Here is a 20,857-nt window from a genome sequence, read left to right as displayed (position 1 = left end):
AATCAGGGATTGAATAAAGGAATTAAAGTGAGGCAGGAGCAGCAACACATGCAGAGAAAAGGGACATACAGCAGCAGCCTGCACAGGCCTACAGTTCACAAAGGCCACAGCAGGACGAGGCTTGACTGAGCGCTTCCAGTTACTAAGGAGAGTGAGGAGCAGCTCTGGGATGGAGCCGCTGCGGTAGTAGGACTTCAGGGAGAGGAGAAGAGAGCGAAGGAGAGAAGAGGAGAGGAGAAGAAAAGGGGTGAGAAAAGGAAAGGTAGCGGAGGATGAGAGGAGAGAAGAAAAAAAAGAAAAGAAAAAGAATGACAAAGTTCACGGCACAGTTGACGATGAAGACAGTGAGTGCAGAATTGAGGAAGACAGAATAACAGATGAATGGAATGCTAATCTAGCTCAAAAGCTTTGTATTAAGCAGGAGCTCTTTGGGCTGATGGGATACATACCCAGCTAGTGCTGCCCCCTTGCCCCTTGGCAAAGAGCAGTGAGGAACCCTGCAGCACCGTCCATGATGAGGTCCAGTTCTTCCTGTGGTCGGACAAAGACGAGATGAATCTCTGCTTTCACTAAAGAGTCTTAAGCATTTATTCTGCCTTTGATAATACATCTTTACCTGACTTTCTTTCCATTCTCTGTGATTTTGGTGACATTGAGGACGCCACACTTCTCTGAAGGCTGAGGTAGAAGACAAAGATGGAAATAAGAACCTGCTAGAACACAAGTAATAAAACATACACACATTCACATCCACAAAAGCTCGAGATGCAAATGGCCAGTGTTTCAAGGGTGTAAGTGGCCGTGCTCGAACATGTTATGTCAATGTCTCATCAGCAGAGGGCACCCTAAAACTGCTGCTAAGTGTTGAATTAGCTGCACCTAACACAGGTAGTTTAGGTGGTTTTTGTGGCATTGTGTTAGATGTGACACGGTTAGGTGTAAGATGTGGCATGCAGGAGATGGCAGTTAAGAAGATGACATGCAGGATGACGATGATGATGAATGTAGTGCAGTGCAGTGTGAGCTGGGATACTAACAGTTGAGGGGTGCTTAGGAGATGAGGGGCAGGAGTCAGAGTCGGGAGAGCTCTGCTTGGGCACCGGAGCACACTCCTACCAACAAGAGGCACAAGATGATGAGTTTCTAATAACTATCAGCTAACTACAAGACACATGAAGAGAGTCAGTCTGATGTTAGTGAGAAGAAGAAAGTGGATCAAGAACCTGGAATACAATCATAAGATTGTGCTACATGTTAAGTTCATGAAAGATAAAGATTACGGGAAAAGCAAGTTAGGATTTTGGTTACAAGCATGCAATTGAGCTTTTATGTATAATGTTCTGATTCAGAGGGGGTGATTCATTCTGAGGTGTTGCTTTCAGCCCGTTTTCCTGCAACTGCATTTACAACACGCAATACAAAACAAGTCTTTGAGTAAACGCTCGTTACACAGAAATTTAACAAAGCTTTTTAGAAACATTGACAATGAATCAACATGGATCTTGTGCTGATTAGAGAAAGGACTGCGGAGGAGAGGCTCTGTGTGGTACCAACATTATCTTGGTAAAGAGAGAGGTGAAATCTCCTTGTGTGCAGGTCTGAAGCGAACTGCCAGAGTTTGAACAAGAACTGCAACACAATCACCACAGAATCAGCCTTCAATAATTTTGTTGCTACAATAACACTTGAAAATACATAATAAAAAATCGAAAAGATTATTTCAATGTTTAATGTTTCTACTACATGCCATTACATGGTTTTCACTGCATTGAACATTTTGCGTCAGATTATTAGAGTAAAGGCAAAACATGATAAAAGTGTCACACTCATGTTTTTCAACTGATGATTAGATCCACACTCATTTATGGCCTCACGATCTTGTCAATCTGTTGCTAACAACGTGCTACCATAGCTTTTGTGTATTATCTGGCCAGTTAAACACCAAAGTGTTACCTAAACATATCATTTAGTAAGCTAATGCAGTGCAAAATACACTTTGACAGATGTCACAATAAAAAAAAAAAAAAAAATCTTAATTAGACAGTTTTGTTTTGATTTTGAATGGACATACAGTGTGTGGACAGCAAAAATGTGATCAGATACATTAGGGGAAGTCTGGGTGTCTTTGGAGCTTGACCCATACTCCATAAGGAAAGGATATCTCTGCTTTTGCTGCTTTGAATTATGCTGTTTTTGGGTAATTCAAGTTCAATTGTTTAAATTAAGTTTTTACTGTGTGGGAACAGCAATCACAAGAACCTGGTTATTTAAAACACATTTCTAAACAGAACAATTCACTACCTTTCTAGAGACAGAATAAGCCAAGGAAAGCACTTGTCTATTGATCTGTAAACTTGGGGATTAAACACACTGTTAATAACACAGGTAATTAAAAGGCCACACAAAAAGCTTGCCAAACAACCTGCAGCAACAGAAGTGCCTGTTTCCAGACCACTCAAAACACAAAGAACGTCTGTGTGACCACAGTATTTGCGAGATTTAGATTATTTGTTAATACAGAGTTAGGTGTCTTTACATCTTACCTTGTCATTGAGTTCTAACACATAGGTGCTGTGTCTCCACTTGGTGAGGACAATGGGATCCTGCTGCTTCCTTTCCAGACTGCGACTCTTGGGAACCTCACTGGTCTGAGGGGAGATATTATACTGCAAAGACAGAGGAGAGCTAAAGTTTAGTAATACACAAGTACTTTAACCGACCCTTTAGTATTCTTTATCTCCCCTACCTCTCCTTTTACTGTCCACAGCACCATTGGACAGGAGGACTTTTCCTACAGCTCCAGCATTGTCTTCCAAAGTCAACAGTGGGATCCACACTACTGTCCATTCATTCTGAGAATGGAAGAGTCTATTCTGACCGGCTCTAAAGCCTCCAGATTAGGTGATAGACAGCCACTAATAGTTCGTCACACAAGGTTAAACTCAAACTTGGCTCCTGTAAGAGCTCCTAAGACACTCATCCACTTAAATAAACGGGACCAGTCTTAAGACTACAAGTCAGGGAGGAGTAGGAGCCACAAACTAAAGTGTGTTACTGGGTAGTGTTTGCAATGTAATTTAAAAAGATTTTTCTTTTCAAAAGAGGGAATTTTCTTTACTATAGGCATTACTGATTCGAAATTGAAGGTAAATGTTGACATGTATTACTTGTGAGGTAATATTACCTTAGGAAGTTCCCATTCAGACCTGGATCCATCAGCGCTGTAGTAGTAGGGCCGGCCTTGTTCGTCCACATGCTTTATCCACTGCAAACAATAACAGGAGTGAACATGCACAAACATGCACCCAAGAAATAAATAAGCATGTATGATATTGACACAAATAGTAGAGGTGACTGGAAAAGTTGACCTTAACTTTTCAAATACAAAAAAAACACACGCAAAAAAAAACCAGGTTGCACCTTTTCTTGTGTGTATTCAGACACGTAAAGAGTGTGTCCATGCTCATCCAGCTCCTCAGACCAGCCTCTAGGTGGTGACCCGTACTGGCTGTCGGACTGACTGGAGTGGGTGCTGTGGCAGTTTTCCTCTGAAGACAATGGCTGTGGAACACAGACAAGATACAAAGACAGAAACCTTGAAAATGCATTGTTTAAAAAAGTAATACTAGCATACTCTTTAAAATATACACCACTTTCACTCGTACTCTTAAGGGAGTTTCGTAGGGTTACCTTACCTACATTGATGCAGTCTATTTTAATACATTCTGTATGATTGTTTGGAAAAGATTAGTTTGTGCTGCTGTTACATTGCACTGACATTAACTAACTACATTAACTAATTATTTTGTTAGAATTTTAATTAGATTCAAGTACTTCTGTTTCATAATAACTTACTACTGTCTATACCAAGACACTATATTCATTTATACAACTAATAGTTTAATTTGACATATATAGAGTTTATAACATTACTATTTTTTTCACAAATAAGATGGGAATAGATTTGCACTTGGAAAACACTCTTTACTGTTTCTTAAGAGTTTCTAATATAAAAGGTACAGCCAGCAGCAGGTAGCTTGACACAAAAACTGGAAACAGCCAACATTAGCCTGGTAGTGCCTGGTGTTTTTACACTTCAGTTATTGTAGAGATTATATGAACCAGGACACAAGCTAAACTAACAAGCTGCTGTCTTTAGCTTTATGCAGTATTTAGCACACAGGCAGAAGAGTGGTGTCTTGCAAGCAACTGCATTGAAAACTCATAGCAGTATTTTTATTAATTGACCCTAAAAAATAAATGTAGGGGAGTAGCTAACAAGAATAAATTGAAATTGAGTGAAGGATTGGCCTTAAAAAGCATTGAATGTAAGTATTGTCTACATTCAGTAGTCCATATGATGAACTGGTTAGAACCAGGCTGATGTTTTCATTTCATTTTCTTTTGATTCATTAATTCAGCTTTCATTATATTCCAAGAATAATAATATATATAATTAGTGATCCTTAATCTCTTTAGTCTCCCTTGCAATGCACCACACTATAAATAAAACACCAGCTGAGGGCAGTGTGGGATAGATACGCTGGAAATTTTACCCAACAGGAAACCCTGACTTCCCCGTATCAAAGGCACCCTACCAGCACTGACCACAGCACCATTTTAAAAGTGCTTTGAGGTCCACCTCACCTTCAAAACAGCCTGTTTATTTTACAGCAACTGACAGATAGTTCATTTACAAGGCGATTGGTTCCTCCACAACTGACGTTTCAGCTTAGACTTTTCTCTACTTAAAAACTACCTTAATCCTGTGCTTCAGCCTGTGACCTACCCGTTGTTGGTGGAAAAGTTATAGTTTTCTAAATGGTCTGTTCATATTTAGAACCAGAAGCCAACTGGGGCTTCTTATGACCATACCATGCAAGACCACAATGAGAAATTGGCTCTAGCATTTCTCACCTCAATTTCCACTGTTCCCTGGCTGTCTCCCCGAATACTACTGATGCTGCCACTGGTGTCCCTGGTGCGTGGTGGCTTCCAGGTCCGCTCTCCAGTTGCTCGGTTGTAGTAGAAATGTCTTCCACTTAGGTCTTTATGAGTTTCCCAGTCACCCAGGATATGGAGAGGAGAGCTAGAGGGCACAGGTGGCATACTGGACTGTGAGATCTTTAGCTCCTGGAGATTGGTGTAGACAGGAGAGTTGGACCGGCCCTGGCCTGTAGGTGATGTTGTCTGAAGGAGGAAGAGAGAAAAATTGAGAGTATGTGAGATCAGTAATCAGATGTCCAGTTTATTTGTTCATGCTGTTATTTTATTTACGACTTCAAAAGTCTATTTTTCCTGATCTTCCTGGAATAAAATTTAACTTTCTTCTGAAAATTAAACTTAAGTTAAATTTAACTTTCTTCTGGAAATAAAATTTTATTCCAGGAATTCCATAACCTGAATCCTGAAAATCTTCCAGACTCTGCTGAGATCAAACTATTAGCTGGAATGTTGTTGCTAACAAAGCATACAAACTAGCAGCAATCACATCCTGGTTTCAACCATAGTTCAGCTTGGTTTACGTTCTATTTGTTGTTGCAAGTTAAAATCACAAGCTGCAGTGACACAGACTTTATGTACAGTACACAGATGCAATGTTTGAGTGTGAGGTGGTGGTGAGTTACAAGTCTCTCTTGACAGTCTGCACGACAGGATGCAGCTGCTCAACAAATCATACCACATGTGGTTTGCAGACACTTTAAAACCATTAGTCTGATTCTAATCAGGTCCTAAAATCAGATGGAGTCAGTATAATTAAACTACTTGTTTACTAGACCAGAGAAGAATAGAAGACCAGAGGAAAATGTAACTAAAATTAAAAATGTGTTATATGAGCATGCAAACTGTATTAAATAGCACATGGAAAAGCGAAGTTTCCAAGCACTTAATAGGAAGAAGAAAAGTAAAAAGAGAACAGAAAAGACTAAGAAGACAATATGTGAAAAGACTAACAAACTACAAAATGATTAAAAAATAGAAAGGACTCACAACCAAAGGCAATGTAAGTCAAAGTATTTTGTTTAAATATTCCTCTTCCGTCCAACATTAAATGAAAAACCTTAGAAAGGCAAATGTTCACCGACAGCCAACCACTGGAACACGTTATATTGAGTGAATTCCAAAGCAGAACTCTTTTTTTTCCCCCACTGTGAACCATTATTTTAGCTTCTACGGCTGCAGCACAGCTCACAGTGACCACATGCTTACTGTTTGTCAGCGCAGTGAAAAAAAGAGAGTCCAAACTACAGTACTACAGAAAGTGCACAGCATTTGGTATTTACGTAGATCACTCACAGCATTAAACCCACCTGGGGGTTTCAATGTTTTGGTGAACAGGGGTCAGCAAGAGAAAATGTTACACTGGCCACAATCGACAGGTGGCAAAACAGTAACCATCCTGACCACTCTCCACCACAACATTAAATATTCTGAGTGATAGTTTCTATAGCTGTGAAGATAATTCCTCCTTAAATCACTTGAAGCTAGATTCTTAGTTTTGTTACTGCAGTGAAATAAAAGTACTTTATACTCAAGTACTCTCAATTTCCATTGAGATTGTATCAAACAAACCCCATCTCGAATCTCAACAACCATCAACATTAAAATGTAGAAAAGGTCTGTTAAAATAAATATAAAATAAAATAAATATAAAATGAAGCAACACACTATGACTAGTGTGAAGTGTTGATGAGGTAGGAAGTTATCTCATAGCATTCAACTGCTCTTTTGTGAGAGCACAGTTTTCTGCAATTTTCCCTCCTAACATCTGACCACAGTCAATGACATAAACACCATCACAAATGTGGCCCTGTAGTGTTAATGCAGGCACACTTCAAAGACAGTTTTTAAAGTCTTTGAAGGCTTGGCAGCATCCAAAGGTCACTCCACTAAGGCCAGAAAGCTATGTTTCCATGGCTACGGCTCTGAGTATTTAACGCAGCGTAGAATACCTCTGAAAATATTTAGGGTTTTGGAGCATTAGTGTGTCTCTGAGACTGATGCCAGCATTTTGTCTCTTTTAGAGAAGTTCCAGAATCAGACACGGTTTAAAAACACAAAGCAGGTAACTGCCAAGGCTGAACAAAATTAAATATCAGAGGCTGTGCCAGCACCACACCTCTTCACTGTTTGTCACAGGTGAGGAATGTGGGGAGGAAACACACTTCAGTCGAAGTGTTTGAACTGTTTTCAAGACGCAGATGGGACTTCCTGCAGATCTTGGAAAAGAAGGAATATTTCCACATAAATTATTATTTAATATCCTGCACACATGCAGAGTTAGAGGCATGGTTTCAGTGGTCTCCTGCAGTTTCTAGTTTGGTTTACCTGCTGTTTCTCAGTTTCAGGCCAGTGCTTGAGCATGGTGGCAAACCACTGAGAGATGAACTCAGTCTAACTTGGGTTCAGACTCATTAGTCACAACCACATTGCACCCAGTGTGCTGAAGATTTAATTGGGTTTTTAGGGAATAATGTGGTAATAATCAAGTCTAAATGTAGATGTCTGAGCATGGTCAGAGTGAGGGTGAGGTCATATTCATGTTCCTCTCAGTCCAGACAAACCAAACTGCATCCAGGGTCATTTTTAACCATTTTAAACCAAAAGATTGTCTCCACTTTCACTTAAACAGTAGTTTAACCAGAATTTTGACAGAGTGTACTGTGCACAAAGCTTGTTACTATACAAGAGAACGCACGTTCATTAGAAGTCACAAGCAATAAATCTCATAATATTTATTTAAAAGCATTAATTTAAACTATTGCTACTTTGGCTATTAAGTACTGCATCCTCATAAAGTTAAGAAAAAGTGAATACATTTTTTAATAAGAATTGTCAAAATGGATTCAGCAGAGGCTGTTTTTTTTGGAGCTTGATCCATAAAAATTATGGATCAAGCTCCAAAAAAAACGCATAATGGATAAAAGTAATTTTTTTATACAGTCACAGGTCTTATTCTGTACATCCAAGACATTACACAACAACTTACATTGCAGCAATTTACACTGCAGCATCCTTGTAAAATAAACATATCCAATATAACATAATAACGTCACCAATATCTAAATCTTAAAAAGATCCTGTAAATGTTGTCATTACAGATTTGTGACCAATTGATGCAGAAAAACACTTGATTGGATTTTTCCCTGTGCTAAACTGAACTGGCTGGACCCCAGAGGTAAGGTCCCACTACGGTCCCATAGTTCCTACTTGCAGTCAGAACAAAACCAATCTACAGTACCAAGGCAACTGTCTGTGTAACTGGGCAAGAGGGGATTGGGTCACAGCCTCAGAAGTCCAGTGCAAAGGTGGGAGAATAAAACAACTTTCACTTTTGTCATTAGGTAAATCTACAGCTAACAAACATAGCTTTCAGAAACCACTTTTAAATGAGCTACTAATGATGAAATGTGACAAACTATCTTCTGACTGTTTCTGAATTAGCTCAATCAGCCAAAAGGTACACTGATACTTGTACAGTATCAGTGGCAAAAAACAGCTGATATTGTCAGATGGGCTTTACAAATACAGTATCTTTAGAAAAATAGACAGATTAACCGCAAGATCTTCACCATGGGCAGCAATTACATTTTTTCCATGTTGATCCCTGTCCAGCACAACAATAAAGCCACCAGGTGGATTAATTATTGTGGCTTATCAGTGTAAAAAGAAATAAAACAGACAAATTCAAATATTAGTGATGTAAAATGAAAATAAATGCCTTGCTCTTTTATATGAGAAAGAAGATCCATATGCAATGTACACCATTCTAAAACAGAAATCAAGCACATGCCTGAAATAGCAGGAGGCAGCAGAGGCACTTCTCTAAATGTTTAACTGAACTCAGCATTAAGCGTTTTACTGGCAGACAGCAATCACATGGTATCTGCTAGTTTCAGACAGGCAAACATTTGTTAGGACCTTATTAATGCTACCTGGAATCCAAATTAACAGTTTAAAAAGAACAAAGCTGTTATTAGCTGCCAGTGTCAGTTGGAAAGCTGTCAAACTATAAATGAACAGTTTGAGGAAAATAACAATTATAGGACATCAAATCCATCTGTTCTGGCAAAGCAGCACACGCCGTGTTCTAAATTCATCTAGGAGTGGACATATTACAAAGATACAGGACATGGTAAAAATAACAATTATAGGCACATATTTCCATGTCCAATATGGCTCATCTCAGCTCCCTATCTATTGTCACCTTGCATCCTGGGCCGCACACGAACACCTCATCGTCATCCTCCCCGGCTCTCCTGTAACCTCTGAATATGCTGAATGCACGACGCATAGTGATGCACGACAGCCGCCAAGTGTGACAGGTCGTGTGATGGCCCCTATGGCTTCACCTCAAAAACACACATGCACATTCCCACTCTTCTTTTCAACCTGACCTTCTAAAAGTGCAAAAGTCCGGCTAAAGGTAGGAGGTAATTTGAGACAGACTGTGCCAGAGGCAAAGGGGAACCGGATCTTTCTGCCTCATAAACAACCAAGAGATTACAAAAACGCATGTGACGCAACAGGAAACAGTAAAGATACAAATGGTCAGTGCTTTCTCTTTCAGCGTGTTTCTGTCAGTGCCCAGTTTGACAAAGACCATCTCACCACAGGCCAGGCTGTATATTTAACTTGACTGCTACACACAGGCTGAGTGTGTTGAGGAAAGGTAATACCACCGATCACTAGTGTGCGAAGACTTGGCTCTGCTCTCATCTTTCCCCCGAGCAACTGATCTCTACGTGCATTAGTAAAATTGCTAAAACTGTAGGAGAAGAAAAGAGATTGAGACAGTGACAGGAAGACAAAGACAGAAAGTGATGCAAGGAAGATAAAAACACCCCAAAACAGCTTTACCCAATGAATAAATGCTGGCTGTGGCAATTCAGATTTTGTAACACAGAATTTTCTGAATCCAACACTGTTTTGTGTGTTGTAGTCAGTATTTAAGAGTTTTACAATTATTTAGATGATACATCAGCTGATAATGTTTTTTTTTTAATCGTAATAAAGGTGGGTACATTCTTTGAGGTAAATTTCTTATAAAACACTGTGCTAGAAATTTCATAGAAATTCCTTTGGTTGATAAAAGTTGGAGGTTGAACTATGTTGCTGAAATGTTTTACAGCAACTCAACAAAAAGAAAATTGCGGCCTTTTAGGGAACATGTTTTGATTCTTTTGCCTAAAACTTTTGTTTTGCTTTTTATTCAGAAGCAGACACCTTGATCAATAGTTGGTGGAAACTTGTAAGTCACTTTGGATAAAAGCATCTACTAAATGACTAAATGGAAATGGAAACCAAACTAATACAATCCAATATCTGTCACTGCTTTGACACAGAAACAGACAACTATTCACACATTTACACTTGACCAATTTAGTCACCGGTTAAATTAACATGTATGTTTTTGTGAGAGGATACCCACACAAACACAGGGAGAATATGCAAACTCTACATAGAAAAGCTCCCACTGGGCAGCAGAGATTCAAACATTCATGTTGCTAAATGCAAAATGGAAACAACTGGCTTTCTACAGGAGCGCAATGAGATTATGTGCTGTTGAATGGAACATTGCTAATTGTTTAAGTATTTCACAATGTTAGCAATACTACAGTGTTTGTGCTCTCCCCCCACCTCCAGTAAAACAAGCCTCTTGTCCCACTGTGCTTGTACAATCGCTAGATAATGCTTATGCCTCGCAGTGTGCTGTAATTTAAACTATAAATTATTCTGTGTGTAAAGAAGTGCAGGTCAGAGTGAGGGCAGCAGGCAGGTGGGGCTGCAACTCTTCCCTACATCCACTAGGTGTCGCTCACAAGTTGGAAGGAAGAATGGGGAGTAGAAGCGTTTGTGAGAGAGTGGGAGTCTCCATCAAATGTATCAGGTCATGAGGAGACTGGCATGAGGGGGAGGGGTTTCTATAGCCTTACACATGGCAACTAACTCTGCAGCATCTCCATGTTGCTCTTCATTAGACTCCATGCAGCAGATCGCACAAAGCCACACTACACACAGTCTGCACAAAAACATTTCCAGTGTCGTTCGTGGTTAGCTCTGTCAGGGCTGCAATGGTAGTCAGTCGCTTTACTGCAGCTTAGTCAGAAACTGCAGCTGAATCACCATGCTACTGCTGCTGCTACTGTTGCCACTACTGCCAGTATAAATAAAGTGGATAAAGGAGAGAATGTTCCATCAAATCTCATACCTTCTGATTGTACAAAACTGTCAGAGCTCTTAAAGGTCTTAATGCTTGAAACATTGGGTCACAGACATGAACTGAAAATAGAAATATAGGCACATACCAGCAGACAGACTCTTCTTAAAGGCATTTGTCACGTTGCTCATGTATTTACAGATGAGGAATGACAGAAGACAGTTGAGAGATAAGTTGAGTCACACCTCTGCACACTTGGACAAACACAAGAGGGTGCGATTGTCCCGCTGTCTGTTACCAAAGGGTCAAATGCACAATGTTGAATGCAGCCCATAATTTCAATATTAAAAAAAAAGAGGTTTCAGAAGCTATTAAACCCAAGTTCAGATCGGGACTAGCTTGGCTCACATTCACGCCTACGGGCAAGTTAGAGTTACCAATTATTCTATTATGCATGTCTTTGGACTGTGGGAGTATCCAGAGGAAACCCACAAAAGCACAAGGAGAACATGCAAACTCCGCACAGAAAAGCCACAGAATGATCATTATTCAGCGTTAATTTAAAAGGTCTATCGGTTTTCTGTCACAAATGGTTGTTTGCTTCAATGTCACACCTCAGAGCATATGTGCACTTCCACTATAACAGTGTTGCATAATGTGATTGTGCAATTGAATCAGATGAAAGCAGGTTAGAGGAAACATACTGCAGGAGCAGGGAGAGGTGCCACAGTTATGACAAAGAGTTGCATCTGCGACCAAAGCGACTTCCACCCAGTGTTTGAAGATAAACTATGGTCAGAAGCGAGAGTGGATGGGTGGGACGCCTTCTCCAATCAGTACCTCAGCCTAGTCCTGGTCTCTTTTCTTTTCTTTTTCTTTCTGTTCTTAGTCTTCTCAGCTTTCTCTGCTGTCCTCTTCCCCACGTGTCATCTCTAACTGCCTTTCACTTCCTTCTTCCCGCCCTAAACCTGTGTTCTTTGCACACATGGCAAACTATTACTCGCTCTTTTCCTCCTCACATATGTCCCTGTCCATCTCTGCTCCTAGAATGGTTGTGTTCATATGACGGCATTAACCTACATTTCCATTTCACTGGGTGCCAGTCAGACTACATTCCTCCATCATCATATCACCCTCCCCCCCCGTACAATCTTGTATTACAATCAGTAATACAATCAGTGTATTTGATTGCTTACAATCAAATACACTGCTCATCACTTCCCTTAGCAACCACTTCTAGCCTTCCACTGCAGTTGTGAGATGGACTGTGTTAAAAGAAGACCTGATATTCAGCTTGGTTAGAAAATAAAAAGATTGAGGAGTGCAAGTGGAGAAAATGTTACTGGAATTCAAAATACCCACTCAGTGATGCAGCAAAACATGACCAGGATTTATTACTGAAAGCATAATTCTATGAAACCCCAGGATGAAAGTGAGTCAGCATCTTTTCACATGTCGGGACAACGACAGCTTGTTTTATTTCATGGATCAGTGGATTCGGCAAGGCTCACAACCTGACAGAGATGTGAGTAATTAACCTTTCGCTCCTGAGCTGATAGAGCTCAGCATAAATGTCCGTTTGTGTCTGTAGAAATACATTCACTTTCTGTTAAACCTCTAGCTCACTAAAGATAAACTGGTGTAATAGAAACTGCTGCTGGTTGGATAAAGCAAGACATTTCACAGGCGCAGAAAAGAGGGCACTTTACCAGATAAGCAGAGCGAATGCTTTGTGTTGAAAACAAGCTGCAGTCGTTAGATGAGTTAGGGTTCTTGTGTCAAAATGATATTTTACATATTTTCAGAGGCTTTTATATACTCCATCTGTGCTGTTTTAATTCCTTTTGTGTGAGTGAATGAAGGGGTTTTCTGTGCCACACACTGCCTCTCCAATCAGATTTTCCTCTTGAAATGTTAATGAATAGGAGGCAGAGGGAGAATTTTGAGGACAGGGGAAGCCTGCAGCCAAGTATAGTCTCATGTGCATATGGGGAGATGCTGTCATTGGCCAAGAACCAGTACTATGGCAGTACTGATCCACAGCTTCTACAGTACTTCTAAGTGTGCCAGTGAGTTTAACTAGAGCAAGGAACCCAAACAACTGAGGGACAATTTTAGGACAACACATTTATAGTTATTTGACACCTAATAGATCACAGGGTTAGGGCCTCTATCTGGAGTTAAACTGAGGTTGATGCATAAAACCTATCGCAGTTGATACAGTATCAGTCAGGCATCTCCTTTTTATCCCTGATCCTATGTCTAAATCATATGGAGACATTCTTGGAGCTTTACCAGTTGTGTGGAGCAAAGAGAATACAGCTGTGAGAGTACTTATGTGAAGATGCATACTTTCATGAGACAGAAGCAGAGGTAGTGGTTTTGAATAAGCTTCTTTCTGTCATTATGTATTATATGATTTGTGTAACAAGTTGCATAATGCAGACGCAAAATGTGTTACTGCAGGATATGTAGGTAAAGACAATGATGACAATACCAATATCAGGTGCCAAGTCCAATCCTGCCTTTGTGTACTGGTACCCGTAAACCTTTTCTGGTAGCATGCCCAATATCACGCTACCTCCACAGGTAGGCAGAAAGCTCTGCTGTGCTTGACTCAGTGAACCATGGTGCCTGTGTACACACAGCTTCTAATGGCCTGGTCACATGAAATAATGGTAAAGTGGAATAAATATTTATCTGCAAAATATCTGATTCTTGTAGCCTGGTGACTATACTCAGAGAGCTTAGTTAGTAAAGGCTGTAGCCTGTCTACTAAATACCTGCCATTTTATTTACCAGTCAGTTCGATAAAATCTGTGAGAAAGGAAGACTTTGGGTACAACTTGCTAACGGTAAGATAACAAACTCATTAGCTTAGCTTGTCTCCAACTTCTCCAAAGACAAGCTGCTGAAAGATTAAAGTTGAATTGGGACTTTGAGACACACTGACAGAAAAGGAATATATGGGTGAAAGAGACTCAACATGTGCACAATATTATACAAAGATTTTTATGTTTCTCTTCTCGGTAGGGTCAAAGTTCACACCCCAAACCTGGACTCAGATACACTCCTCTCTCTAAAAGCACCACAACAGTCAAGCAGCCTCTGTTTTCCACGATCGATGTGTGAGACACACAGCCAGACTTGTGGAATGAGACAACAGTGCTGTGCTTCAATCTGTTACCCACAGAATCATCCAATAAAAAGGAAGAACAGGATGTGATGGATTATGCGTATGCTCCTAAGAGAAAAGGCAGAACGGGAAGGGGGCCGAAAAATGAATTCTAGCTGCAAAAGTCAAATGACCTGCCAGCAGCCTGGCAGCATCAATTTGTACTGTTTAGTTGCAGACATGTTTAAATGGGGTAGACCGTGAGGAAAGGGTGGAAGAAAAACAATTTCCTTAATGGAACTGGCATTGCCAATTCTCTCTTTTTACTTATTTTAGTAGTAGTAGTCTTTGCCATATAAAAAGACTCATTCCAACTCACAGCCATTAGGTTTTCCCTCCCTGCACAAACCAGAGGGTCCACTCTGTGCTGATGATATTAAACAATACACATTACATTATGACACTTGGGGTAAGAAAAAAATGGTTATTTGGTGTCAATGCATTGGTGTCTACATTCAGTCTTGTATGCTCACAAACTGTACTACAGCATTCATATCTCTACATGCAAAGAGCAATGGAAATAGCCAAAACCACAGCTATAAATGTCTATTAGCACATCAGCAGAAATCTGTAGTATTTTTATTTTCCAGGATTCTGTAAGCACACGGCTACAGACTTTACAGGACTCCTCTGTGGTTGACAGCTGACGGCTAAGCCCCAAGTTAATGACTAATCCTGCCCTAATTCCTTCAGTGTGATTGGTTTGAGCTAATTACACTAGCTCCCTTCCCTGGAAGCTGAATGGTTGGCTGGACACGACCCTGGGAGTAAACCCTCTAGCTATCAAAGGCCTGGCCCAGGCTAACTTGACATTATATCAATTCTAACAGGTTCATGCAGCATCAAATTCTATCTCTGCAGACGTCAGGCGTTTGTATGTTTAAATGGATCCAAAAGGATTTGCAATCTGCTGTAAACAAAGTTGGACCATTTGAGACAAAGAGGAGACTGACAAGTGATTGTGCTTGTTTTTTAATTGGTGGAGCTCCTGCCAGAGTTATGTTGTTACTCTGTTTGGGTCTGTATTCATCAATCACATTTTGGCTTGGGTTAAACAACTGTCAGGTTTATTTTTGAGGTGTTTATTACAAGTGGTTGGTGGCAACCAAAATGTGCAGTCAGTTTACAAATTTTTAATATGCATATGCATTGCCTTCATTTCTGTTATTCCAACATGTTGCTGAGGTAATGGAGTAGAGTGGCTTGTATTACTGCTAGTAGCTACTAGTAGTCTTTTTATATGCTATAGAATTAAAAAATAAGCAAATAAAAAAACCTCGGGAAATGCAGAGAGCATCTCACATGGGCAAAAGTTCTTCAGGTGCACCATTCGTTTCACGTTTTTTCAGCGATTGTATTGACATGTCTCTGGCACGTCACATTACATCAGTTTCTGTACCGTTTTTACCTCACCTTTTAGTGCGGCCTCAGCTCGGTTGGAACCTGGACAGAGAAAGCTGTTCTTTCACATCACATACTGTAGATCAACAGAAGCCTACATAGATTAACCCCAAAGCTATATTTGAGTGGTTACTGATTTTGTGTGGAGGCCTATTAGCTACTCACATCACATCTCTAGGTACAGAGGAAACCTGTCCCAGTCCTACTAACTGATGGTTTAAAATCCACGTTTGGTTGTAGGATAGTACAATACAAAAGTATAAGTAACATTTTAAAATGATGGATGCAAAACATCTTATTGAACATTGCTGAATACGTTACCAGGAAACACAAAGTACATCATAAAAAGCTGACAAACGCTTTGTGACAGCTCATTATACTCTGAAACCAGCTCATATGAACCAAAATCCCATTAACACTCTCTTTAGTCCTTTAGGTGTCTGTGGTTAAGAGCTGGTTTTTAATATTCATTCAAATCTCCCTGCTAATCTGCTCTGTTTATGTGGTAACACAGAGATACTCAGAGGGGTTCAGGACAAAGGAGAAGACAGGAGGAGAGAGGAAGCAGGGGAGGGACCCATGTCCCTCTGCTGTATAAGAGACTCTCGAACTCTCTTTAACATGACACCCATATCGGATGGTTAAACAAGTAATTCTGATACAATATGCAGTGATATGTTGCTTTAACAGGTCCCATTTGTCACCATGAACATTTTAGAAGATGCTAGAGGGACTGAGATCAGGACTCTACAAGACAATAACCAAACATACATTAAAACTCCAATATGCAAGTTGTGAAAATCAAGCTAGAACTATGTGATGCTAAAGGCAGACCAATACTCCCACCTTTCCTCTCCCGTCTTTGTTACGCTCCACCCAGCCCTTTACTTACATTCTCACTATGTACACTGTCTCAGCTAATGCCAGATTTAGGAGTCCGCTGCTCCCAGGCTTGGCTTCGGGAGTATGAAGACTTGACTGCACCTCTCCACATTAAGATACGTTTAAATTGTGGTTAAAATCAGAATATCTATCCAAGTGTGCCTATATGTGTCACCAAGCATGCTTTTCTTTACTAACAAACCTGAGCAGACCTACCAGAAAACACTTCCACTATAAAAGCACAACAAAGCTGCAACATTCATTCTCTAGCACATTTTTTTGCCCAAGCCACCAATTCTGCTTAAAGGACACGTTATCTTGAAACATCAATGTGACTTCTCCTGATCCTTTGTGGTTGTGATAGACTGCATACATAATACATGTATGAAAGAAAATAAATAAGCAGCATTGTCAGACAACATATTACTGTATGGAATGAAAAGAGTATCAGTACTTTCTCTCCTAGTACATATTGTTTCAAGGGAAAAAAAAACTTTTTTACATCCAGAAATGTGTTTCCTGTGCTAGACAGATGAAATCATTTCCGCTGTAAGCATGTTGCTGTTTTTATTTCTCCTACAGTTTGGCCAGCATGCATAAGTCTGTTTTTAATCATCTGTGGCTCCATAAGATCAAATTGGTAAAAGTTCTGTCATGCAGTCCAATTTGATTATTACTAAATAATGATTTCCAATAAAATCTAACTTTATGGATAATACAAAAATGCTAATAAATAAAAATAACAGAAAAAATTGAGTAAGTGAATTGGTAAATTTTAAGGACCCAGAAACCTTCTCACAGCAGACACATCAGCACATCAAGCTGGGGCTGTGATAAAAACATATCAGCTTTCTCGCATCACAGTACAGACGGCAAACATATCAAGAGCCAACTACAACAGAGCTGAGATAACATGTTAGATAATAGAGAACTCGCACATGTGGTCTCCACTGATAAATATTCCACATGTTATTAAAGCATTTTATTGACTTATAACACAATGATCACCTGTTGTTGATTGTCATTCAGCCGGGTTTGGTTATCTGAAGATTGAATCATGTCAACTGGACTTTTTTCTGTTTGGTTAGAAAGCAGCTTCTTCAGTCTGAATAAAGTGGCTGGGCAACTTATTTATATCCTCCAGAGTAGGCTTTGTTCCACCCTGGCCTGAATTGGCTTGTTAAGATGAGAGGTGGGAACAGGGGGGCGTCATCAGGATGCAATATTCAATATCATATTACGACCCTAACTGCCTAAATCCCTAAGATCACATGTGCCTTCAACAGAATACCACAGATTCAGTTGGGACACTTTAAAGGATTAATACACGCTTATCAATCTCTGCTGGAGAAATTTCTACCTAAACCCTACAGAGAGGTCAAAGTTCACAGTCAGCTACAGAACATATGTGTTGGAGCTGGTAGCAGAAAAATGTGTTTTGTTTAAGACTTCGGTAGCAAGAGTTATTGTTGGCATGAGTTTCAATTTCAGTCTTGGATCTGAGGAAATATCCCTTTCTCAGTTCATTCATCTGAAAAATTTAAAAATTCTTATTGTGGCTGCTCATGTTCTTTTACTTAATTTTGGGTTCATTGTCACCTTTCTGACCAAGGCTTTGGTTTTGTACTGACACACTGAATTAATTATGTTACGACATATACACAGCTGTGAAACTTTCTGAGCTATGGTGAATATAAGATATAAAACAATCCAATTTGCCACAGGTGGTGAAGTAGCATGCGCTGAATGGGATGAACATGAGCACAATATGGATTGCCAAGGCACAGAATCTAAATACTTTTATTTCTAACATATATTGTAGAGGCAGGGGTTAATTGTGTCCTGTTGTCCAAAGACTATCAACTCCAGAGATCATTCTATAACATACATTGTTTTCTTGACAACTGGTTAAACAAACTTTAAAGGCATACTTCAAAGAATTAAAAGGCAGCCATGCGATGTAAGACATGACATCATCAGTACACAACACACACACACACACACACACACACACACACGTCTTAATCTAACTATCCTTACAATACACAACATGAACAAAAACAAAGGAAGCCCTGGTTGGCCTTTATGGATAATTTCTTTTGTCATTTTTAAAAAGAAACTTTGCTTTTTGTAATCAATTGAGTTTGAATTAAAACAACAAAAGAGTAAAATGTGCAAAAATGTACGGTATTTTTGAGAAAACAGCATATTTAAATTTTAAAAAAAAACTACGTACTTCAGTTTTAAATTGGGTGTCTACTGGAAGAGTCTTAAGTCATGTTGTGAATGATTTACTGCAGTTGTACAATACTGACAAAAGGGCTGCACTGCATATGGAATCTGGCATTAGACTAAATCCACAGAGAGCAGACAACAGTCGCAGATTGAAGAGGTTTATGCAAGAGCATCACTAGAAAAACAAACTAGAAAAGGGTTGTGGGGGTGCTGTAACCTATCGCAGGTCTCAATGGGCAAATGAAAGGGTACAATTTATCCCAGAGCCACACATATAGTGTTTCTAGTGTATAGCACAGACTGAACTGGGCTCAACTATACTAAACTTACTTCTGATACCATATACTTTATTACACTGCAGATAGTACCCTTTTAGTCCAACACTGTGCTGCACCTACTTTAGTATGCATTGGCATATTGTCTAAATTACAATAATCTTGTTGTAATAGCAGCAATGAAATACTTTTTGGGTGTTTTTATTTCACCAATGGCAAAATAGATATTTTTGCAGATCAGGGGAAAGAACATTTTAATTGTATTTTGGGGGAAGTGACACTTTAAAATGAGGCCTTGATTGATTAGAACTCTGAAAGCCCTGCAGACTGGGCTAGGGTGGGATTGATGCCCTTAATAGACAAGACCCAGGGGGCATCATGGCAGCAGGCAGCAGGCTACTGATGATCAACATAAAGTGCATAGACAGCGTGGGAAACCAGAGCACTTGGTACTGAAGAAAACAATGTGTAGTCACTACATTTGAGCAGCTAACAACTGGCTGAGACTGACTGAGATGTGGAACAGAAAGAAATGAAAGAAGGGGTTAAAGAGGTGTGCTGTGTCACAATTATTTGGCTCATCTAGAAATGAGTGGAAAGGGACCAGTGTGACAAAAAGAAAAAGAACTAGAAATAGATTTGACAGCTGTGGTTACCATAGAGCTGTGGGGAGGAAGGGGTTAAGCCAAGATGTCTGTTATTGTTGGAGAATATTGGAAGTGTCTGTATATTGTTGTTTCAGGTTTTCTTTTCATTGTTCTCAAGATTGTCAATGACAGGGCTCAGGAGAAAAAAACCTATAACGTATTTCTATTCTATGTTGAAGAAAAGCCTGAATCGTGTTTTACTTGTTTGCGCATACGTGTGTAGACACACAACTTGAAGGCACTGTCATACCTCACAGCATCAGCTCTGTTCAATGGCTGAGTCTGTTTGTCAGTGGGCCATTCACTGAATTTTTCATGTAGTTAAGTAAAGGTCAGATCCTTTTTATGATCTCTCTAATTCAGTTATTGACTCCTTTTGATGCTAAGAGGAATATGAAAAACCTCTTCTCGCCTATGTAACACAAAACCCTAACAGACAGCTAAACTTTGACAGAACCCCTGCGGGCAAACAACTCGCACAACCCTAAAACAGAATGTATATAACAAACATTATTTAACAATTGTATCAAAAGAGTTACATTGATTTTATTTGAATTTTAGCTATGAGGATCTTTAACTTCATGTTTACTTGTTCCATGTTAAAACTGAAACTATTGCAGCATTTCTTAATTAGACAGGAGTATGTACTGTACAAATTTAGTCTCGGATTTCAACACTGTTAAACTCAGCGTGCACCAGAGATATGTTCAATGCCCTTTATTTCTTGTCAAAACCTGGAGCCTACAGGTTTTTTAATGCAACTTGACCACAAATGGTCTACTGGTCATTCAGTTTTATGCCATCATCACACTGATGTACTTGCAAGCAAAGATGAGAAGGAAGTTACAGTTCTGTAAGCTCACTTCTTTCTAATTTCATGCAGATATGTACATGCTTAAATTAGTAAACTGTTTTTTTTTTTTTTTTTTTTTTTTGTCCTTTCGGCTTATCCCGTGAGTTCAGAGTTGCCACAGCGGATCATTGTCCACATGTTGATTTGGCATAGTTTTTACGCCGGATGCCCTTCCTGACACAACCCTCCCCAATTTCTAACGGGCTTGGACCAGCACTGCACTGCTGG

The 20,857-nt window shown here is 39.7% G+C and overlaps 1 protein-coding gene across 12 annotated transcripts in view; it reads right to left on the bottom strand.

The window, feature by feature from the left end:
• Nucleotides 1–20,857, bottom strand: part of arhgap12b (Rho GTPase activating protein 12b) — a 52,960-nt gene that overhangs the window by 7,381 nt on the left and 24,722 nt on the right. For 4 of the 12 annotated variants that reach the window (XM_067486450.1, XM_067486453.1, XM_067486451.1 and 1 more), the window contains exons 3-11: nucleotides 4,918–5,190; nucleotides 3,421–3,561; nucleotides 3,185–3,265; nucleotides 2,544–2,666; nucleotides 1,555–1,629; nucleotides 1,038–1,112; nucleotides 617–678; nucleotides 450–531; nucleotides 70–192 (exon numbers count right to left, since the gene is read on the bottom strand). In XM_067486450.1, coding sequence (XP_067342551.1) covers nucleotides 70–192; nucleotides 450–531; nucleotides 617–678; nucleotides 1,038–1,112; nucleotides 1,555–1,629; nucleotides 2,544–2,666; nucleotides 3,185–3,265; nucleotides 3,421–3,561; nucleotides 4,918–5,190 — 1,035 coding nt within the window. Of the gene's footprint in view, nucleotides 1–69; nucleotides 193–449; nucleotides 532–616; nucleotides 679–1,037; nucleotides 1,113–1,554; nucleotides 1,630–2,543; nucleotides 2,667–3,184; nucleotides 3,266–3,420; nucleotides 3,562–4,917; nucleotides 5,191–9,208; nucleotides 9,464–20,857 lie in introns of those variants that run through there. The other 8 variants (XM_067486456.1, XM_067486457.1, XM_067486454.1 and 5 more) reach the window with 6 other exon arrangements.

This window comes from Channa argus, chromosome 19, assembly GCF_033026475.1.
Source record: "Channa argus isolate prfri chromosome 19, Channa argus male v1.0, whole genome shotgun sequence".
Classification (NCBI taxonomy): domain Eukaryota; kingdom Metazoa; phylum Chordata; class Actinopteri; order Anabantiformes; family Channidae; genus Channa; species Channa argus.
The sequence above is the reverse complement of the archived record's forward strand: the minus strand, read 5'-3'. Positions and strand labels throughout refer to the sequence as shown.